Raw genomic sequence first — 22,958 nt, 5'->3', positions numbered from 1 at the left:
TTAAAAGGCAACGCGGAACCTTCGGCTTCCGCAATTGCACGCCTTCCCCAGCCTGGTGGCGTGGGGGTGCACCCTGGGCCTCATCCCCGAGCTGGAGGTGGAAGCGTGGTGGAGGAGAAGGGGCCTTTCTTTGATCTCTAGCTGTCTCCACCATTGAATTCTTAGGTAGCGATCTGCGGGTGCAGGTTCTCGCGTCCTACTCTCTCCATGGACTTCTGCTCAGTTTTTTTTTTGTGTGTGTGTGGGGGGGGGGGGCGGGACGGGGAGGCCCTCTGGTTAAGCAAGGGATCTCATCAATTTCCACCTTTAAGTAACACTTGGGCACGTCCGGGGTTCTCCAGACCGCGCTTCTGAGGCCGGGCCCCACCCCTCTCCGCCCCCCACCCTCCCGGGGAAGGTGTGGAGGAAGTGAGCGAGGGGGCGCGGCGGGGCCGCTGACTCACCGCAGCCGGGTCGCGGCTGGGGTGGGGGCGGGGGTGAAGGTGGGGATCGACTGGGAGCGCAGGGGTAGGGGTGGGACCCCTAACCTGCTCCCCACTGGTGCCCAGCTACGACTTAGTTTTCGCCCACGGAAGACCGTAGGATGGTCCCAGCAACCCCGTGAGCTCAGGGGCCCAGAGACGCTCCTTGGGGCCCCCTCCCCCAACACACCCGGGCTGAGTCGAGCCCAGACACCCTCCAAGGCTTCCGCAGTGAGTCCCATAGGCCCCGCCCAGAGTTACATCATCATCATATGGACACGCCCCTCCCGTAGAGCTCCACCTGGCAGGGTGAAAGGCGTTCACCCTAGGAAAGCACCAGTTCCTGCTTTACAGATCGGGAAACTGAGGCATGGAGGTCGGGAATGGGTTTAACCTACGATCGTCTTGTTTGGGTCTCCCAAGACTCACGGAGAATCAGCCCACGTGGCCTTTAGCCAGTCCATTTCCTGGATGCTCACTCCCTGCGGGCCTTTACCTGCGAGAACCTCTTCGATCTCGCCAAACTCTTCTGATTCTGAGCTGAAAAACCTAGTCAATTAGCTGTGGTGCCACAAACCAGGAGGCTGAGGCAGGAGAATCGCGAGTTTGAGGTCTGGTCACGTGAGGTTACATATTTAAGAACAAAAAAAGGGGGTGGGGTGGGGATGGCTCAGCAGTTAAAAGCACAGAGGACCCAAGTTCAATTCTCAGCACTCACGAAACTCACAGCTGACTGTAATTCCAGTTCCAGGGTGTCCTAGACCTCTGGCCTTCCAGGGCACTGCATTCATGTGCACACACACACACACACACACACACACAATTCAAAATAATACACGTAAATCTTCTTAAAATTAAAAAAAACACAAATAGGCCAGGCTTGCACCTTTAGCCCTAGCACCCAGGAGGCAGAGGCAAGCAGGTCTCAGTGAATAAGAGGCTGGCCTGGTCTACATAGTGAGTTCCTGGTCAGCCAGGGCTACACAGAGGGGCTCCGTCTGAAAAACAAAAAACTTGAGTAATCCAAACCATCCCCCGCCCCATCCATCTAGAGCAGTGGTTCTCAACCTTCCTAATGTTTCAATCCTTTAACACAGTTCCTCATGTTGTGGCGACCCCCAACCATAACATTACCTTAATTGCTACTTTGTAACTGAGATCTTGCTACTGTTATGAATCGTAATGTAAATATCTGTGTTTTCCAATGGTCTTAGGCGACCCTGTGAAAGGGTCTTTCGACCCCCAATGGGGTCGCAACCGTAGGTTGAAAACCACCGATCTAGGTTATAGTTCTGTGAACCTCCCAGGCTCTGAGTGCACTGGGACATAACAGGTTTTTATCCTCTTCTGGGTTCTCAAAGAGGCCAAGCTGGAGCAACAGTTACCGGCTGAGGGAGAACCCGGTTGCATGCGAGTTCGCCCATGGTGAAATGGGAAGGGCAAAAAGCTCCGTACCACCGGCTCTATAGCAAGAACTAGCAACCCTTTTCTCTAAAAGTCTCATTAACAGGGCTGGAGAGACGGCTCAGATGGCGAGGTGCCCTCACGAGGACTGGGTTGGGGTCTCCAGTACCCATATAGGTCTCTTAACCCCCCAGCCCTGAGGCAGCGGGACATGGAAGGTCCCCGTGTGTGTGTCACTGGCCAACTGAATCAATGAACTCCAGGTTTGGAGAGGTCCTGTCTCTAAAATAAGGCAAAGAACACTCAAGGAAGACGTTCCTGAAGTCGAGCTCTGACCACATACACAGAGCACACGGGCACCCACAAAGTCCCAATGGAAATACTTTCAGCATGGTAGACATGGTCTTGGTTCATTTGCGCTCGCGCGTGCGCATGCGCAGGCAGCACTTTCGGGAGATACAGCACAAGCCCTTTGCACACTAAACAAGACTCTACCGCACAGATACTTGCTCAGCCCTCATGCCTCTTTTTTGTTTTGTTGTTTTTCTTTTTTAATTATTTATTTTTATTTTATGTGCATTGGAATTTTGCCTGTATGTATGTCTGTGAGAGGGTGTCAGATCTTGGAGTTACAGACAGGTGTGCACTGCCACATGGGTGCTGGGACTTGAACCCAGGTCCTCTGGGAGACCAGCCAGTGCTCTTAACCACTGAGCCATCTCACCAGCCCCGTTTGTTTTTCAAGGCAGGGTTTCTCTGTGTAGTTTTGGTGGCTGTCCTGGAACTTGCTCTGTAGACCAGGCTGGTTTCGAACTCACAGAGATCCACCTGGATCTGCCTCCCGAGTGCTGGGATTAAAGGCGTGTGCCGCCACCGCCCGGCTCTTACAACACTTTTAAAATATAAAAACAGGGCCACAGAGATGGCTCACTGGGTAAATACACTTGCTGCCAAGCCTAAGGATGTGAGTTCAATTCCTGGGACCGGCATGGTGGAAGGAGAGAACCTCCACTGTGTGGCTTCCAGGTCACCAGACTCGGGTGGTCAGTCTTGGTGGCACCTGCGGAGCCATCTACCCAGCCCAGGATTTGGGGGGAAAAAAATTAACGTCAAGTGAATCTCCTTGGTCATTTTCTTCCCCTTTCTTCCCTGTATTGTTTCCTTATGGTTCTACTTTGTATTGCCTTGTTTGCCGTTCCCCAAACAGGGCAGTCAGCTGCGCTGGGCCTCCTGATCTCAGTGGACTGGGCTGCCTCCCATCGATGAACAGGGTCTGATGATACAGCATTTGCTCACTGCACATTTGCTGACCAGAGAATAAGCAAATCACTTTTTTGTTTTGTTTTGTTTCTGAGAAAGGGTCTCTCTGTGTAGCCCTGGCTGGCCTCGGACTCAGAGATCCACCTGCCTCTGCCTCTTGAGTGCTGGGATTAAAGGCACGCACTAGTTTTTTATTTAATTAACTGATTTATTGAGTGTCTGGACAGGCATGTGTGCTGATAATTGCACCAGCTCCCTTGTGGAGGTCAGAGTGGGTGTCAGATCCCTCGGAGCCAGAGTTACAGGCATTTGCAGGATGTCTGCTTGCATGGATCCGAAGTCATGAGTGCGCAGCAAGCGCTCTTCACTGGTGAGCCTCTCCGCCCCGCCCCCCCGCCCCCGCCCTCCCATCCCCGCCAATTCCAAACTCTGTACGCGCGGCCAGGGTCTTGAGCTCCTGATCATCTTTGCCTCAATCCTGGGAGTGCCGATGCCATCATACAGGGCAACAAACCACTTTTTATATAAGAAAATGTGGAGGTGGATGGAGCGGCGCATGCCTGTGATCTCCGCACCTGAGAGGCCAGGCAGGAAGGCTTCCAGTTCAAGACTCCCCTGGGCTACATGCTCAAAACAAAAATTTAAGGGGCCTCCGGAGAGATGGCTCAGCGAGGAAGAGAACTCACTGCTCTTGCAGAGGAATTCGGTTTGGTTCCTAGCATCCTCTACCAGTTCACAACGCCCTGTAAATCCAGTCGGAAGGCATCTGATGCCCTCTTCTGGCCTCTGCCGGCACAAGCCACACATGCGATACATGTGGATCAATGTGGGCAAAACATTCATACACAGAAAAATAAATGAATGAATGAATGAATAGTGCGGGAAAGGGTTTAAAAAAAAAAAAAGAAAGAAAGCGAAGAAAGGGACCCAACGAGATGGCCCAGCAGATAATGGAGCTTGCTGCCAATCCTGAGGACCTGAGTTCGATCCCCAGAACCAACTCCTGAAAGTTGTCCTCTAACCCCCACGTGCACGCCATGGCATGTGCTTGCACACACACATACACACAAAATAAATAGTAATAATTAAAAAAAAACAAGGAAAGGGGATGCATTTGGAATTGCTTTATTGATTAAAATTTAATATTCAGAGGTCTTACCACCTCCTTGTAGAACAGGTAAAAAAAAATAGGCTGTTACACATTGATCTCTTAAGATCTGTCTGGCTTTAGATATTAAGGAGGAGAAAAGGAACTGCGCTCGGCTGGCTTTTTTTTTTTTTTTTGATGGTGGTGGAGTTCCCCCCTCATGAGACTCTGGTGAGGGGAAGTCGGAGAAGGGGAAATGAAGGATCTAGGTTCCTCCACGGCTGGCCTTCCTTCCTCTGCCTCTCAGGGTAGGAAAGGACAGATTTTCCCCTGAGCTGTGCAGATGGTCCCCAGAGGACGGCCAAGGGGTTCAAGTCAAGGGTTGAGTGGGCACCGTGGGTGCCGTGGGTTCCGCACCATCTCACCTCTTCTGTAAGACAAACCGTGGGAGACGGTGAAGCCGCCTGTCAGCAACCCCCTCAGCCTTCTAGAAGCCTTCCTCCACCTCCATTTTGTCTTTCTTTTTAAAAATTAAAAATATTTAATTTTTAAGCGTACGAGTGTTTTGCCCACAAGCATGTATATGTACATTTTGTGTGTGTGCAGAGGACGGAGAGGGCGGCAGACACCTTCCCCCTTCTTTTTCTTTCTTTCTTTTTTTAACGGGGTCACATGTCTTCCAGGGTGACTTCGACCTGCCTCCCTGAAGTTCCTCACTCCGGGAGTGCTAGAATCACAGCTGTTGTCCACAGGTCCTCCGGAACAGCAGGAAGTGACCCATCTTGTCAACCCTCACTTGCTGTTTTTGAAGCACGGAGGATTGAACCGAGGGCCTTGTACGTACGTTCATATGTACGTACGTTCTACCACTGATCCATATATACATATGGCCCTTTATTTTATTTATTGGTTGATTTTTTTTTTTTTTTTGAGACAAGGTCTCACTGTGTAGCAGCCCTGGCTGTCCTGGATCTCACTCTGTAGACCAGGCTGGCCTTGAACTCACAGAGATCCGCCTGCCTCTGCATGCCAAGTGCTAGGATTAAAGGCGTGCACCACCATGCCTGTCTTGCGTTTAAAAAAAAAAAAAATGTAAAGGGGCTGTGAGAAGACTTAGGCAAGACAAACACACTTGCCTCCGAGCCTAGTGATCTGAGTTCAGTTCCTAGGACCCTCATGGGGGAAGGAGAGAACTGACTGGGGGGGGGGAGGCTCCTCTGACCACCATAACAGCAACATGGCACACATGCCCACGTATATACACTCACCCCCCCCCCCACTCACACACATTAATAAAAGGGTAAAACTTACAAAAGTTCACAACAACAGCACAGATCTGGGCTAGGGCCGGAGCTTGGTGGTGGTGTCCTTGCCAGAGTGGCAGGGGTGTGGCGGGCGGGCAGGGGTGTGGGATAGGTTGGGGATAGACCCGAGGAGACAGTCCCTTACCTCTTGACATTGCCCTGGGGTCTGACGGAGCTTAGAGTAAGCTTCAGCAATGACAGTGGCCCTGGAGAGCAAAGGGAAGCTCTAAAGAGGAGACCTGGTCCTGTCACCCTGCGCCACCGACCCGCCTGGCCAGAACTCACTTGCTATGCAGCCCGGCTCCGGGCGGCAGGCCTGGTATGTCCTCTGACGCCAGGGTCCTGAAAACCGTGTTCAGGCATGGGGGTTCCTGAGCAGAAGAATACAGCTCTGAGGAGGGGGTGAGTGGAGAGCCCAGACTTGCCAACTACCCCTCCCACGGGCCTTTAGATGACTGCTCACCAGCAACTTTGTGGCTCAGGGCTGCGTCCAAAGCCATCTCCCTCCTGATGGCCTCCTCACAAGGCCTGGGGGCCCCTGGGAAGCAGACCACCATGCAAGTCATGTTATCCAGACTTCCCTGGAGAAGGTGAAGAAAAAGAGTTTGGTGAGAGCGTCAAAAGCCTTCCCAGGGCTCCGTGCCTTTGAGAGCATGGCTTTCCCAGCGATCCTGGCGTTGGGACTCCCCCTCGACAATCTGACCCAAGCTCTCTCTCCCATTTGGACCCATCTCTTGGACCATGCCCTTTAAGGGTCCCGGCCACCACGCTTTAATAAAGAAAACAGCCACAGGCCAGCAAGATGGTTCAGTGGGCAAAGACGTTTGCCACCAAGCCTAACAACCTGAATTTGATCCCGGGGACCCGTATGATGGAAGGAGAGCACTGTTCTCTGACCTACACACATGTGATGTGGTATGAACACGCACACGAAATACATTAAAATGTAATAAATTAAATAAATTAAATAAAAAAAAAAAAGCTAGCCCAAAGCCTTTTAAGTTCTTCCTATTAGTTAAGGGACTCTTCCTGTTTCGGACACATCTCAGGACTGGCCTGAAATCCTAGCTCTGACTCCATTCCTAGAAGCCACGCCCCTTCTCTTAAATCCCTCCTACTTATCTATCCGCCCCTACTAAGCTCCATCATGGTTCAAAGCATCCTCGCTCTGGACTCCAAGCCACTCACACCCTCTAGCTCGGCCCCACCCCTTATCATCGAAGCTTCCCCTCCCCACATGTAGTGGCCCCAGGACCTTGCACAGACACGTGTCCAACAGCTGCGCACAGAGTTGCTCCGGGGCCAAGCCCAGGCGGAGGCGCGACGCCACCAGCCCCGCCAAGTCCGCCCCAGACAGAGTGTCCCACACGCCATCGGAGGCCAGAAGCACGAACTCGTCCTCGGCCTGGCGTGCCAGCGCAGCCACCTCGGGCTCAGCGGACACGAGCTGCAGCTCAGGAGGCCGCCCGGGTGCCTGCTTGTAGGCGAAGTCGCCTAGGGCTCGGGACACGGCCAGGGAGCCCTCAACGCGCCGGCGACGGACGGTACCACCCGCGTCGTGGATGCGCTCCCGTTCCCGAGGCCGGTGGGGACGGTGGTCCTCGGTGCAGAAAGCCATGGAGCCCGAGCGGCTTAGCAGCGCGCGCGAGTCCCCGCAGTGCGCCAGGTAGAGGAAGCGCGGGGACACGAGCAGCGCCACCGCCGTCGAGCCGCCGGGGTCGCTGCGGGGCCAGAGCGCGCGCAGATGCGCGTCTGCGCGGAGGAAGGCGCTACGCCGAGCCTGGCGCACGTCCTCCGGCTCCCGGGGCGCCGGACCCAGCTCCCCCAGCACGTGACCTGGGAGGTGGCGCGCCCCGAAGCGCGCGGCCCGCGCTCCGCCGTGGCCATCAAGGACTGCGAAAAAAGCCCAGCCCGACGGCAGGCCGGGCAAAGCCAGCCGAGCGCAGTGCGCGTCCTCCATGCGCGTGCGCCAGCCCTGCACTGCGCTCGCCCCGAAGCGCAAGCCGGGTGCGGCTGCCGCACCCCCGTGTAGCCTCTGCGAGCATCGGGGCGCAGCCAAGAGACCCCCAGGCTCGCCGGGGCCCCTGCGCTCCGCCTCTGCCTCCTGCTTCGCTGCCTCTTGAGCTCGAGGGGACCACCCGAGACGCTCCAGCAGGCGGGCAAAGGCCGCCATCCTCCTGCCGCGGGGTCAGGAAGGTTCCATCCTCTCACCGCCTTCGTCCGTCCCCCTTCCACCCCACCCCCCACACCTCCTCTAATCTCTCTTCTGTGAGACTTTAAACCAACTAAATCTCTTTCCTGTCCCTTGACCTGGCCTGAAGTCGGGTCACTAAGAGGTGCATTCATGGGTTTCTTCTTTCCTGCACTTTCAAAACAAAACAAACAAAAAAAGAGCTTAGTGCCTGGATAGGGGTGGGAGTGGGAGGACAAGAGCAAATTATTTGCATTCTACTTCCAGGTGTATAACACATTATTTAAAATTTTATCACACTCATTTAATGTGTGTGGAGGTCAGAGGGCAACTTGTGAGAGTCGATTCTCTTCTTCCAACTTGTGGATCCTGGGGATCGAACTCAGGTCTTCATGCTTGGCAGCAATCGCCTTTACCCCCTTGAGCCCTGTCACAGGCCACACACACTATTTTACATGACATTTATTATTATTATTATTATTATTATTATTATTATTATTATTATCGGGCTTTGAACCAAGGTCTCAGTATGTAGCCCTGACTGGCTTGGACAGCGCTACATAAACCATGCTCTCAAACTCAGAGGTCTGCCTGCCTCTGCCTTCTGAATGCCAAGATAAAAGGCCTCCTCACTGCACCTGGCTTTTTTTCTTGTGATTTATTTTTAGATTCATTTATTTTATGTGTATGAGTGTCTTGCCTAAGAATATGTATGTGCACCACATGTGTGCTTGGTATCCTTGGAGGTCGGAAAAGGGCATCGGATCCTCCAGGACTTGAGTGGTGTAATTGTGAGCTGCCATGTGGGTGCTGGGAATTGAACTCGGGTTCTCTGTAAGAACAAGTGCTATAAACCACCGAGCTAACTCTTGACCCGCATGCCTGGTTTTTATGTGACCAGTTTTAGAAACTAGGAAACTGAATTACAGAAAAAAGGAAGGTGTGTTGCAGAGAAATGAACTCTAGAACCTTTGCCCTCAGCATAAAGATCTCCTTCAGATCGCAGATTATCTAAACTCAAGCTCTGACCACTTCAGTTGGCCAAGTGCCAGCTCCCAAGCCATTTTATTTTGTTATTGAGACAAGTTTTCTTGTATCCCAGGCTGGACTCTAATTCCATATTGTGTCTAAGGCTGGCTTTGAACTCCTGAACTTCCCGCTTCTGCCTTCGGGGTACTGGCTGGTCAAGGGTGGCCTCCAAACCAGTCATGGTATGACAGACTTGTAACTCCAGCACTTGGGAGGTAGAGGCAGGAGGATCAGGAGTTCAAGGTCATTTTAGGCTGCATAAGGCCTTGTCCCCCTCCACCCCGCCAAAAAAAAAAAAACTAACTATAGTAACAATACCTTTAAAAAATGTCTGTGCATGCCTTTAATTCCAGCACTTAGGAGGCAGAGGCAGGCAGATCTTTGGGAGTTTGAGGCCAGCCTGGTCTACAGAGTGAATTCTAGGACAGTCAGGGCTACACAGAGAAATCCTTTCTCCCCTCACCCCCTCCCCGCTGCCCTCCCCCCCCCCAAACAAAACCCAAACAACCAAATAAACAAAGCAAAGCTGTCCTGTCTCCTTCTCACTTGTGGTCATTTTACCGAGGTGAGCTTCCTCTCACTTGTCCTTTCTGTTCTCTCCAGACCACATCTCTATCTCAGATCCCATCTATTAAGTCATTCTATGCCATTGCACGCATGTCTAAGCTCCCCTCTGTGCCTCAAAATTTTATAGTGCTTTGGGGTGGGCAAGAAGGCTCAGCAGAGTAAAAGGCCCTTGCCTGATGACCTGATTCAATCCCTGAAACCCACTTGGTAGAAGGAGCCCCAGGACCTGGTCTGACAGAAGCTGCCCAGAAAAGGGGCTGACTAGTGGTAGAGTCGGGATAGAATAGTTTTGTTTAATTTATTTATACCATATCCATCTGGGGCCTAGAATAGTGCCTGCCCCACAACACGTGCTCAGTAGAGGAGGGTTATAAGAAATGAAATGAAATGAAACTTCCCAAGGCTCCTACTTTGAGACTGTGAGAATAAGCTTACTGGGTACGAACCTGTGAGTGGAGGAGACTGACTTGCATGCATGCTCCATGGCGCGCGCGCGCACACACACACACACACACACACACACACACACACACACACACACACACAAGTGTAAGAATAAGTTTTGAGTATTTTCCCCTCCCCCATTTCCCACGCCATTTGCAAGTCGAGGCTCGGACTGTACCCTAGAACATCATATTCTACCCTCTCTCAATGCCATCGTCCCTAGATCTGCCCCCAACCCACTCAGATCCACGCCCGCGTGAATCTTCTCTGGCCACTCACTCCAGCACCTCATTCCTCTCAAGCCCCGCCCCACTCCTCTAAAGGCCGCGCCCCCGAGGTCCAGACCCCTCCCTTTATCACGGTGGCCCCGCCCTCAATGCCCTCAAGCCCCGCCCCTCCGCTCCGGGTCCCGCCCACGGGCCCCGCGCTGCAGTGCCTGCTCCTCCGCGGCCCCGCCCTCCCGCGCCGTGCGGAGCAGAGGGCGGCGGCGGCGGCGGTGGCGGCGGCGGCGGCGGCGGCAGCTGCTAAGGCAGCCGAGGAGAATGGCGGCGGCGTCGTGGACGCGGCGGAGATGAGCGCCCGTGGCCCCAGGCCCAGGGCGGCGCGGCCGGAGTGGGCGGGGGTCCCGATGCAGGCCCGAGGGGGGCCATGGGGCAGGTCCTGCCGGTCTTCGCCCACTGCAGTGAGTATGGAGAGGCTCCGGCCTGGTGTGGGGCGCAGAAACCCGCGTGGGGTCCTCCTTGGGTCTCCATCTTCTGCGCGCGCCGCGGGCTCGAGCTAGAGCCGGGCTGAGGGGAAGGAGCCGAAGGAGACAAAGGAATCCCTCCCCTCCCCCCCAGTCGCGCTTTGGCGGCAACTGGGACATCCTGACCCGGAGGACCCGGTGCAATGGGGCGGAGGTGGGGGGTCACGGAGATCGCGTGTTGGGGGGTGCCCGGGGCGCGGGATTGGGTCGCCCCGCCCAGCCTGAGAAGGAGCAGGCGCGAGGGGAGCTGTCCCTAGCCCTGGTGCTGGCCGCAGCTGACGGGTTGAGTCAGGATGGAAGGAAGGATCCGACTCCCCTCCTCTGATCCCTTTGCACATCTCACCCTCATGATCTGCTCAAAAGGCACTCCTAATGCCACCCTGCATGTCCGACCTCCTGTCCCCAAAAAACACCATCGTTGGGTCGGTGCCAAGACTACTGAGTCTTTAGCGGGCTTTTCCACTCAGTAGTAACCCTGCTGAAGACCCCGCTCCTCTGCAGGCCTCCCGGTTGCCCAGATGAGGAGATGAGGTGGGGGCAGGTTTCGATTTTCGAAGGCTTCGAGGTTCTCCTGTGTGCAGAGTCCCCAAGCTAGCTCTGAGGGGCTGGCTTCCCGATTCCAAGCCCCTCGTCTGATCCTGCTCAACTCAGAGCCATCGGCTCTGGCAGTCGGTGTTTACCATCCTGCGTCCCACACAGGGTGGTTCTGACAGCTGGGGATGCCGACGCTAGCAGATCTAGCCACTTGTACGTCTTGGGTATCCAGATGCCTAAGTTCTGAGAATGGGTGATTTGGACATTTTTAGTTTTTCGCTCCCCTCCTCCCCAGCGTCCAAGGATCTCGTCTTTAGCTGAAATTACACGGGGGAGACCCTGCAGGCCTGTCCGCAGCCCCGCTCTCCTCCACTCACACCTTTACAGCCCTCTATTCCTCTTCTAATCACAGTGCCTACCCCGGAGGCTTTGCGCTGACCTTCCCCTCTGTCCGGCAGGCTGCTCCCTAGGCATCTGCGTGACTTCACTTCCTTCGGGGCTGAGGTCTGATGCCATCAGAAAGCCTTGAAGATTATCATGTATCAAGCAGCACTCGACCTCCTTTTACCTTGTCTGGCTTGTCTTTTGGACTCTTCCACGGGGTGTAACTTAATGAAGTCAGGAGTTTCTGATTCGTTCATAGCATGCCCCTCTGAGGCCTAGAACAGTGCCTGCCACATAAGGTGTTCTTAGTGAATGATTGTCGAATGAATGGATGAACTGAAACTTTCCAAGGCTCCCACTTTGAAGACTGTGGTATAAGCTTCCTGTAGCCCAGGCGGGGCTGGGACTGCATATGTGGTATATGTAGCTGTCTGAGGTTCTGGTCCTCCTGCCTCCACCTCCCTCCTGAGTTGAGATCACCTCCTGACTATTTGATGCTGGGGGTCGAAGCTGGGGTTTTGTGCACAGTGAGTGAGCACGCAGCCTACTGATCTGCATCCCTGACCGTATTTCAGAACCTCTAAGACGTCTCTGCTTCTGTGTTCCTCCCATCATCCTCTTCCTCTTCTGTGTCTTTAATTAATTTTTATTTGTATCATTTTTTTAAGATTCATTTATTTTATGTATGTGAGGGTTTTAGCTTCATGTACACCTGAACGCCCGAAGAAGGCATCAGATCCCATTGTAGATGGTTGTGAACCACCGTGTGGTTGCTGGGAATTGAACTCAAGATGTCTGGAAGAGCAGCCAGTGCTCCTAACCACTGAGCTATCTCTCCAAGCCCCTAATTTTTATTATTTTACTTTATTTATTTATTTATTTATTTATTTATTTATTTAGAGAGAGTGTTTCTCGGTGTAACAGCTCTGGCTGTCCTGGATCTCACTCTGTATACCAGGCTGGCCTTGAACTCACAGACAACCGCCTGCCTCTGCCTCCCGAGTGCTGGGATTAAAGGCCTATTTTTATTTTATATATGTACGATGTTTTGCGTTCATATGTGTCTGTGCACCACATGCATGCAGTGCCCTCTGATGCCAGAAGGGGGCACCTGATCTTTAGAACTAGTGCTACAGCGGATTGTGAGTCATTCTGTGCATTCCGGTTCTCTGCAAGAGCAAGTGAGACAGACATCGCTCCAGCCCCTCCCCTCTTCTTTCTCTTTTTCCTCTTCCCCCTCCTCTTCTTCCCCTTCCCCTTCCTCCTTCCTGCCATGCCATCACCCCCTCCCCCATATGGACTGACTGAATCTAGGGCTTCTGGCTTGCTGGTAAGTGATCTACTCCTGAGCACCCCCAGCCCTCTTTATCTGTCCGTCTGTCTTTCTATCTATCTATCTATCTATCTATTGGATTTTCGAAACAAGGTTTCTCTGTGTAACAATCCTGGCTGTTGCCTTTTATTTTGAAACAATCTTGCTAACTTGCTTAGGCAGGCCTTGAACTTGGGTTCCTCCTACTTCAATCTCCAGCAGTTGGGAGTCCAAGCCTCCGCCATCAGGCCTGCAGCTCTGAAAATTTGATATTAATGTCCCCCCAGTTTTACGGTCTGTACACAGAATGCAAAATGTCCTCCGGTTCAAATGTTCTAAGATTCTTTTCATTCCAGCCATCCAGGCCTTCAGCCCTGGTGCACTTCCATGATTAACTTTTTTTCTCTCTCTCCTTTTTTCATGACAGAGTTTCTCTGTGTAGCCCTGGCTGTCCTGGAACCCTCTTTGTAGACCAAGCTGGCCTCGAACTCACAGAGATCTGCCTGCCTTTGCCTCCGATTAAAGACATGCGCCACAGTTTTGTGTGTGTGTGTGTGTATGGGGGGGGTGCTCCACGGGTCCTGGATCCTGTGTGTGGAGGTCAGAGGTCAACTTTAGAGAGTCAGGTTGTCAGGGTTGGCGGCATGCACCTGCAGGGCCATGACAGCTCATGCCTATGATCTAGACAGTCTGGGCCTCTAGAATCTTTCTTTCTTTCTCATTGCAGAAGAAGCTCCGTCTACAGCCTCTTCTACCCCCGATTCCACGGAAGGTAAGTGGAGTGCGGGGACGTGGAGGGGCTTCACGACTGGGTGGTTTGGAGAGGCTGAGGACCCTTCCCCCACTGCAGGAGGGAATGACGACTCGGATTTTCGGGAGCTACACACAGCCCGGGAATTCTCCGAGGACGACGAGGAGGAGACCACATCGCAGGACTGGGGTACCCCAAGGGAGCTGACCTTTTCGTACATTGCCTTCGACGGCGTAGTGGGCTCTGGGGGCCGTAGGGACTCAGTTGCCCGTCGCCCCCGGCCCCAGGGACGGTCAGTCTCAGAACCACGAGACCCGCCCCCACAGCCCGGCCTGGGTGACAGCTTGGAGAGCATCCCTAGCCTGAGCCAGTCTCCAGAGCCGGGGCGCCGAGGTGACCCCGACACCGTGCCTCCAGCTGAGCGCCCGCTGGAGGACCTGAGGCTGCGGTTGGACCAGCTGGGCTGGGCTGCCCGGAGTGCGGGATCCGGGGAGGATTCGGCCACCAGCAGCTCCACCCCACTGGAAAACGAGGAGCCTGATGGATTGGAGGCCACCGAGGCTAAGGAAGGTGAGATCTCAGAGGTGCGCGGAGGGTATGTGGCACACCAAGACACTTGCAAGAAGACAGCTCATGGCTTTCCTCTCTCTATGACTCCAGAGACGAACCTGGAGCTCCGACTTGTTCAGGCTCTACGTTCACAACTTGAGATCCTGACGCCTCAGCCTAGCCCCCCCAGCTCCGGGACCCCCCAGGCTCGTACCCCATCCCCACCAAGATCTCAAGATTCGAACTCCGGTCCTGATGAGCCTCTGCTGAATGAGGAGGGAGAGCATGGGCGGCTGCTGGAGCAGGAGCCAATCACGGCACAGTGCCTCGATAGCACAGACCAATCAGAATCCACATTGGGGCTGCTCCTTCTAGGTAAGAGGTTTGTGATCCAAAGGCTCCTCCTCTTGGCTGCAGAGGACCTCGTTCAGCTAGACAGAGGTGGGGAGATTGACTCTGAAGTGTAACAGGGCCAGCTCGGCACAGGACCCTAGAACAATGGAGAAGGGAGTACCCCCAGGTCCCCTTTACCTAAGGGTGTGTGGTTTGGGGGTTCTCCCCAACAACGCACATGCACACTGGTAACTAACCCCAGGGCCTCCACACTGACCTTGAACTCCATCCACCTGCCTCAGCCTCAGCTGGGATCATAGGCCTGCAGCCACGGGACCCTGCTTCCATTGGTTCTTTCTTTTTTTTCTTTTCTTTTTTTTTTTCCTGGTTTTTCAAGACAGGGTGGATTTCTCTGTGTAGCCCTAGCTGTCCAGGAATTCGCTCTGTAGACCAGGCTGGCTTGAACTCACAGAGATCCACCTGCCTCTGCCTCCCGAGTGCTGGGTTTAAAGGTGTGCACCGCCACCTCCTGGCCCCATTGGCACTTTCTATATATGAAATTATCGCTCCACGGAGCACTGGGAGGCAGAGGCAAGCGTATCTTGCTGAGTTTAAGGCCGTCCTAGTCTACATAATAAACTCCAGTCTAGTTCAGGCTGTATAGTGAGACCCTATCTCAATTTTTTTGTTTTTGTGTTTTGGAGACAGGGTTTCTCTGTGTAGCCCTGGCTGTCCTCGAACTCACAGAGATCCACCTCCCTCTGCCTCCTGAGTGCTGGGATTAAAGGCGTAGGGTTAAACTACCTAGTGTTATTTATTTTAGGTGTATAAATGTTTTGCCTGCATCTATGCACCATGTGGAGTTCAGAAGAGGGAGTCACATCCTCTGTCACTGGAGCTAGGGTGGCTGTGAGCTACCCTGTGGGTGCTGGAAACTGAACCCAGGTCTTCTGCAAGAGCACTGGGTGGCTCCCACTGAGCATCTCTCTCCAGCCCCTCTCAGGACAGCTGTAAGGACTCCATCTCCACCTTTCACCTTGTAGAGGTGGAGTCTCTGGGGCTGAGGGGCAGGCTTAAGACAGAGTCTCACTGTGTAGCCCTGGTGGCCCTGAAACTCACTGCATAGGCTAGGCTGGACTCGAACCCACAGAGATCTGAGGCAGAGTCTCTCATTTCTGTTGCCACGCTGCCTACTCCAGGCTCAGTGGCTGAGAGAGTCCTGGCAATTCTCCTGTTTCAGCCTCCGGTCTCATCATAGAAGTCGTGGGACTGCGGATGCTCACCACCCAATCCAGCGCTCAGGCTTGCATTGCAAGTTCTTTCACGTGCTGAGCCACCCCAACACACACCCAGGGCCTTCATAAAAACTTTACTCTTGGGCTAAAGAGATGGATTAGCTGTCCCGAGCACTTGCTTTTCTTGCAGAAAGCAGGATTGTGGTACCCAGCTGCCTATAACTCCAGCTCCGGGGATCTGACCCCTCTTCTGGCCTCTTTTGTTACCTGCACTCATGTGGGCATACTCACACACAGATCTGTAAAATATGAAACGGATTTCCTCTTGCCAAGTATGGTGGTACACACCTGTACTTCCAGCACTTGGGAAGACGAGATGCGAAGATCATAACTTCAAGTTCAGCCTTGGCTACATAGCAAGTTCTGTTTAGTTCATTGTGACTGTGATTCAGGATTTTAGTCTAAGCACTTGGGGAGGCTGAGATAAGGAAGATGGAGAGTTCAAGGCCAGCCAGGTGGTGGTGGGGACACCTTTAATCCCAGCACTTAGGAGGCAGAGGCAGGTGGATCGATGTGATCCAGCCTGGTCTACAGAGTGAGTTCCAGGAAAGCCAAGGCTATGCAGAGAAACCCGGTCTCAAAACAAACAAACAAAGGGGGGGGGGGTGTTCAGCACCTGGGCTACATGAGACACTGTGTTAAAAAACGAAATCAAGGGGGTTAAAAAGACAATGACTTCCCTTCCAAAGGACTCAGGTTCAGTTCCATATCCACATGGCAGCTCACACCTGTCTGTAACTCCAGTTCCAGGCTCTGCCATCCTCACACAGACATATATGCAGGCAAAACACCAATGCACATATAAAATAAAATGAAAAAATTAAACAAAACCAAGCTAAAAATTTTTACCCAGGCTAGGCATGATGAGGAATGCACACCTTTAATCCCAGCACCCCGGAGGCAGAGGCAGGTGCATTTTGGTGAGTTTCAGGCCAGCCCCGACTTCACAAGAAGACCTTGTCTCAAAAACACAACAACCTGTCTGGAAAAACAAAACAAACAAACAAACAAAAAAAGAAGCAGAAGAACAAACGTTCTACTTTTCCCTATGTCCGTCGGTCTTAGTAAATAGACTCGGCCTTGGTTTTAAAAAGCCTGGGCCTCCAGGAACCGCTGGCTGTTGGTTAAAGACGGACTCCTGGTCTGTTTACAAGGTTCCAATTTGGGAACTGTCGCCACCTCTCTGGACAGCCATTGGTTGGGTACCAAGGAGCCCTTCCCTCTGCTCTCTGCCTCGGGTCCCACTGAAGTGGGCGAAATCCCCAGAAGCCGGGCGTCCGCAGCGCAGCCGCTCTCCGGAGCCGAGATGGGGAGTAAAGGTGGGCTTGCGGGGCGGCCTGGAACTGGGGTCCCGGAGCAGAGCAAAGGGGGTTCAGACTCGTCTTTCCTCCCTGCGATCTGGGGCATGGATGCCTCCGGGGTGTTTGTCAGAGATGCCTGCGGGGTGGGGCTGGGGCGGCGGATCAGGGGGCGTCTTGGGGGGGCGTGGAGGGAACATGGGGTCCCCTCTTCAGGCCCAAGCTTTGGGGCCCGGGAGCAGGGAGGCTCCCTCCCCTCCCCCAGCCTTGTGTCCTGGCTCCTGCGCTGTCACTCCGGGGCTGGATGTGCCAGCACAGCTGCGGGAGGCCCCCCCCTCCCCCCCCAGCGTGCCTAAACTTAGCCCCGCCTCAGGCGACCCGGCCCCTCCCCCACCCCGGGTCCCCGTCTGGGGAGACCGGCTAGGGGCAGGGGCTCCTCGTTAGTGTTTGGGAGTGGGGTCAGGCTCTGGAGAGGGCAGAGCCCAGGGCCTGGCCGGTGGACTGGGTCGTTTGGACAGCTGTAAGGGTGGGGGCACCTGCGGATCAGCGGGAAGGAAAGGGGAGGATTCTGAAATCAAAGTTTGGGGCTCAGATGGGTGTGCTTCGTGAGAGGGCTGGAGAGGTTCAGGTGGGTGGGATGGTCCCCCGAAGGCTGCAGGTCCCCAGCCAGGGGCCCCCGGCCTAGCGTGGGAAGTGGGCTGACCTGGCTGGGAGGGGTCAGTAGTTTGTGTTCAGGATTCAGAATATCAGGTGGTGTAACCATACACTTAGGACCTTAAAAAATGTTTTGGTGCCGGGCGGTGGTGGCGCATGCCTTTAATCCCAGCACTCAGGAGGCAGAGGCAGGCAGATCTTTGTGAGTTCGAGGCCAGCCTGGGCTACCAAGTGAGTTCCAGGACAGGCACCAAAACTACACAGAGAAACCCTGTCTCGAAAAAAAAAAAAACAAAAACAAACAAACAAAAAATGTTTTGGTAACTAGGCATGGTGGCTCACCTCTGTCATCCCAGCACTTGGGAGGCAGAGGCAGGAGGATGGCTGTAAGTCCCAGGCCAGTCTACATAGCAAACTCAATACCACCAACAGCAACAAAATTGTTAGTCTTCCTCTTGAGCAGTTTGACAAAATTTGTACCATTAAAGAAAAGGAACATGCTGGGCTGTGGTGGCCCACGCCTTTAAAGAGGTGGAGGCAGGCAGATCTCTGTGAGTTTGAGGCCAGCCTGGTCTACAGAGTGAGTTCCAGGACTACCGGGGCTACACAGAGAAACCTTGTCTCGAAAAACCAAAAATAAGTAAGTAAGTAAGTAAATATAGGGACTAGGCCCACCCAAGTGATCTCCAACTTGGGAGTGTATCTCAGAAATAGACGCATGTGGAGGAGAGAATATCCGTAGAAGGGGGCCTCTTGCCACACAGCTGTGTCAAGGGGAAGGGGTACAAAGTGAGTGACCCCCACATTGAGTTCAGAGTTGAAGAAAATGAAGAATGTCACTGTAGAGTATTCTGTGGCCGTTTAATCCAGAGCCAGGCATGCTGGCACATAGCTTTAATTTCAACACTTGGGAGGCAGAGGCAAGTGAATCTTTGTGAGTTCAAGGCCAGCCTGGACTATGTAGCAAATTCCAAGACAGCCAGAGCTGCATAGTGAGAGCCTGCCTCCAATAAATAAGTAAATGGATAGATGAATGAGTGAATGAATGAATGAATAAGGTTGGTCAGGGAATGTAGCTCAGTTGGTGGTGTGCTTGCCTAGCAGGCATGAAGCCCTAAGTTTGATTCTCAGCACTCAGGAGGTAGAGGCAGGAGGATTGCCTTGAGTTTGAGGCCAGCCTGGGCTGCAAAGTGAGACCCAGTCTAAGAAAAAGAGAGGATGAATTAGAAAAATCACGAGTTCAAGACCAGCCAGGACTGCAGAGTTTGAAGTCCACCTTCACTTCCCGGCGAAAACCTTGTCTCTTCAAGACAGCAAAGACGAGGTCAGCCAGGTTCCAGCCCAGCCCCAACCGCTGTCTCTTCTCCACAGTGGCAGACCTGCTCTACTGGAAGGACACCAGGACGTCTGGAGCCGTCTTCACGGGCCTCATGGCCTCTCTCCTCTGCCTCCTGCACTTTAGCATCGTCTCCGTGGCTGCCCACCTGGCCCTCCTGGGTCTCTGCGCCACCATCTCTCTCAGGGTTTACCGCAAAGTGCTGCAGGCCGTGCACCGGGGCGACGGCGCCAACCCTTTCCAGTGAGAGCTCCTGCCCCCCCCAGCGCGCCGTCCACTGTGACCCTTGACCTCAGCTCACACATGGCCCGTCCTCATCCTCTCTCCTTCCTGTGTCCTTGATTACCTTTCCCAACCCTAAACCTGACCCCTAGCCCTTGCTACCAGCGTCCTCGACCCGACCTCTCCTCCACCAAACACCCCATTCTCACCCTTGTCAGAGCCACCTGACCAAGCCTGAGCTCCCCCACCCCACCCCCCATACACACCGAGTCACACCACACTCCTTGATCCCATCAGGGCCTACCTGGACATGGACCTGACCCTGACCCGGGAGCAGACAGAGCGTTTGTCCCAGCAGATTGCCTCCCACGTGGTCTCCACGGCCACGCAGCTGCGGCATTTCTTCCTGGTGGAAGATCTGGTGGATTCGCTCAAGGTACCCCCCCCCCACACACACACCCCCAAACTGCCCCTGGCCTGTCAGCTCTCTCCTCTGTGCCCATCGTGGGGGGCAGGGTTCACACAGCCCGTAGGTCTTTCTGACGCCTGACGCTCACCCCGCAGCTGGCTCTTCTCTTCTACATCCTGACCTTCGTGGGAGCCATCTTCAACGGCTTGACTCTGGTCATCCTGGGTGAGCAGGGAAGGCTGGGGGGAAGGCGTGGGGAAGCGGGTCGTTGAGGTCTGGTGAGGGATAGGGTCCCTCTGCTGGGAGGACCTGACCCCCCTCCTGTTCTGTGTCTGTAGGCGTGTGTGCTCTGTTCACCGTCCCCCTTCTGTACAGACAACACCAGGTGAGTGTGGCAAGCTCTCCATGTCGGCATGGAAGCCGAAAACGGGTGGCGTGACTCAGGCAGGCAGACTCAGGAGAGTGCGGGCGACGGAGGATGGTATGGGTTCAAGATCAGTTGCTTAGACTCTACCAGTGAGGGACTGGGGCACGTATGAGACACTTCCGGTGCCAAAGGCTCTAGACCAGCGGTTCTCAACACGGGGGGTCGAAACCCTTCGGGAAGTTCAGTGACCCTTTCACGGTGGTCGCCTGAGACCGTCGGGAAACACAGACATTCACACGATGATTCATAACAGTAGCAAAAATCACAGCTATGAAGTGGCAACGAAAATACTTTTAGGGTTGGGGGTCACCACAACAACCTGTATGGAAGGGTCGCAGCGTTAGGAGGGTTGAGAACCACAGGTCTAGACAGTGAAGGCCGTGGGTTCAAGGCCAGTGCCACCAAAAAAGTGAACAATCTGAGGACCCAGGAGGCTGAGGCGGGGGGATGCCTGTATGTTCAAGGCTAGTTAGGGCTGTGTTGCAAAACCCTGTCTGTAAAACTAAAACACAGGCGGAGGATGCAGCTCAATCGGCAGTCCTTGTCTCAGGTTTGCTCTCTGGCTTTGTATAAAACCAGACCTGTAATCCCAGCACTTGGGAGCTAGATACAGAAAGACCAGAAGTTCAAGGCCAGCCTCAGGTACTTTGTAAGTTTGAGGCCAACCTGGGCTACATGAGACACAAAGGCAGAAGGGCCAGTTATGGTTCTCGCAGTGGAAACTGGAGCGGTGGTGGGCCCCACACCCTCTTCTGATTTGGAGATGTGGGAGCTGGAGGCAGCATCCTACGTCAGTTACCCAGAACCCCTTGTCTCTTTGGTCTCCCCAGGCCCAGATCGACCAGTATGTGGGGTTGGTGACCAATCAGTTGAGTCACATCAAAGCTAAGTAAGTTCACGAGATGACGACAGGGAGGGGGATGGAGCCTGGGATATTGGTTGCTGTTTGCGGGTTTTTCTTTCGTGTCGTCCTGTCCGCCCCACGCCCCACGCCCATTACACTTCCTACTCCCAAATCTCCCAGAGCACATTGTCCCTTTCTCAAAGCAGGTCATCAGGCGGAGGACAGGGCAGCTTCGAGTGTTAAGCCAGTCTTGCGCACCTTCTCCATCTCTTGTCACTCCTCATGGCCCCTAATTTTGCTCCCTCAGGATCCGAGCTAAAATCCCGGGGACCGGGACCCCGGCAGCATCTGCAGTCTCCGGATCCAAAACCAAAGGCGAATGAGAGGGGTGTCTCTGCTCGAGGGACGCCTGCCCACACCCCAGCTGCCCTCCTTCCCCTTCACTTCCCGTGCATCCACACCCTCTCCCACTCGGCCGAGCCATTTCCCAGTGGGAAGTGCCTGAGCGACCCGGACTACATTTCCTAAGAGGCTCTGCTCTAAGAGTCCAGGAAAGGCCAGGCTCCTTGGCCGCGGAGCCTGCTGGGACTTGTAGTGAAATAGTCAGACGCTGTCCTGCACTTCCGTGACCCGCCGCCGGAGGCGCCGTGAGGGGTTGGTGGCTTTGCATGGGGTCCAGACGAGCCCTGAGCTTGGATTTACACTGTAATAAAGACTCCTGTGGAAAATCCACGGCCTTCTGTGCTTTAAGGCCCCTCCGTTTATACCTTCCTACACTGAAAAGCATTTTTAAAAGATGGTGGCGCGGTCCTTAAATCCCAGCACTCAGGAGTCAGAGGCAGGTGGATCTTGGAGTTTGAGACCAGCCTGGTCTGCCCAGTGAGTTTCAGGACAGCCAGGGCTATGTGGAGAGACCCTGTCTCGAAACAAACAACAACAAAAAGAGATGATTGGGGGGCTGCAAGATGGGGCTCATCCAGTAAAGGCCTTGACGGTCTGAATTGGATCATCGAATCCCCCCCCACACACACACACACGGTAGAGAGAACCGACCTCACTGTCCTGTTATTTTCCTGTCTGCTCCATCGCATCCCCGCACTCACCCACCATAAACAAAGAAGTGTCATTTTAATAATTTCCAAATAAAAGCTAGAAAGTTAATTATTGGGGCTGATGAGACGCACCGACCTCCAAATGAGATCCATTTCCGTGCACCGCGCTGTGAGAGACCAGAAATGACCCCTTCGAGTTGTTCTTGTACACCCTCACAGATGCGTTCAGATAAATAGCTAAATAAATGTTTGGGAAAAAATAAAAAGCGAGGCTTGACGGAGGTAGGTGGATCTCGGTGAGTTCAAGGTCAGCCTGGTTTGCAACCAAAACCTGTCTATAATCTATAACCATCAGACCCTGTCTCAAAAACGAAAGGGGAAAGACTTCAGATCAGTGAGCGAGTCCAGCCGGTAAAGGCACTTGCTACACAGGCGTGGTGGTATGAGTTGAATCTGGGGGATGGCCGGAACGGTAGAGAAATGCCAGGCTGGAGAGATGCCTCAGCAGTTAAGCGCACCAGATGCTCTCCCAAAGGTCCAAGGTTTTGCACACAGGGGCTCACAGCCACCTTGAACTCCAGTCTCGGGATCTGATGCCCTCTTCTGGTCTCTACAGGCACTGCAGGCGCGGTGTGCTGCACAGCCGTACACATCCGTGCGGGCAAAACACACAAAAATGTAACAGTAGAGCCTGGAAGACTACTGTCTCCATGAGGTTGTCCTCTGACCTCCACATTCATGCTATGTTTTGTGTACACACAGGCACATCATGACAATAAGTATATTTTCCAAGTGTGACCCAGCAGAAATGCTCAATCTAGAAATGTCTATGATTACTTGGTTGTTTACGAGAGTGATATTGTTTCCCAAATGTCATTCACTTCCTTGTGAGATCCTTCATGCTAGGGATGTGGTTTAGCGGAAGAGCACTTGCCGAGCACGTATCAGGTCCCTTGTTTAATACCCAGCACCTCCTGACTCAGAAAAACACAGTGGATAGCCAGACATGGTGGCACACATCTGTAATCCCAGTGCTGATAGTTACACAGTTCAAAGACAAACGGAG

The 22,958-nt window shown here is 53.8% G+C and overlaps 2 protein-coding genes across 3 annotated transcripts; one reads left to right on the top strand and one right to left on the bottom strand.

Moving 5' to 3' along the window:
* Positions 1–4,252: 4,252 nt before the first annotated feature.
* Positions 4,253–7,718, bottom strand: Ppm1n (protein phosphatase, Mg2+/Mn2+ dependent 1N (putative)). Its single transcript, XM_028893882.2, has 5 exons — positions 6,772–7,718; positions 5,980–6,097; positions 5,802–5,907; positions 5,662–5,722; positions 4,253–4,642 (listed from the first exon to the last, which is right to left on the bottom strand). Exons 1-5 carry the CDS (start codon positions 7,687–7,689, stop codon positions 4,634–4,636), a joined length of 1,212 nt encoding a protein of 403 aa, XP_028749715.1. The 5' UTR covers positions 7,690–7,718; the 3' UTR covers positions 4,253–4,633.
* Positions 7,719–10,244: 2,526 nt separating this feature from the next.
* Rtn2 (reticulon 2) lies at positions 10,245–21,570 on the top strand. 2 transcript variants are annotated; one of them, XM_028893869.2, is made up of 10 exons: positions 10,245–10,429; positions 13,450–13,494; positions 13,573–14,043; positions 14,134–14,397; positions 18,974–19,181; positions 19,458–19,596; positions 19,725–19,794; positions 19,908–19,954; positions 20,827–20,885; positions 21,148–21,570. In XM_028893869.2, the coding sequence occupies exons 1-10, from the start codon at positions 10,396–10,398 to the stop codon at positions 21,221–21,223; spliced, it is 1,413 nt and encodes a 470-aa protein (XP_028749702.1). In that variant the 5' UTR covers positions 10,245–10,395; the 3' UTR covers positions 21,224–21,570. The 2 variants fall into 2 exon arrangements, with proteins under 2 accessions (XP_028749702.1, XP_028749703.1); XM_028893870.2 differs by lacking the exons at positions 10,245–10,429; positions 13,450–13,494; positions 13,573–14,043; positions 14,134–14,397 and adding an exon at positions 16,847–16,969.
* Positions 21,571–22,958: the final 1,388 nt, after the last annotated feature.

The sequence above is a fragment of the Peromyscus leucopus genome, chromosome 1 (genome assembly GCF_004664715.2).
Source record: "Peromyscus leucopus breed LL Stock chromosome 1, UCI_PerLeu_2.1, whole genome shotgun sequence".
Classification (NCBI taxonomy): domain Eukaryota; kingdom Metazoa; phylum Chordata; class Mammalia; order Rodentia; family Cricetidae; genus Peromyscus; species Peromyscus leucopus.
Note: the sequence above shows the minus strand (reverse complement) of the source record. Positions and strands in the feature narration are given on the sequence as shown.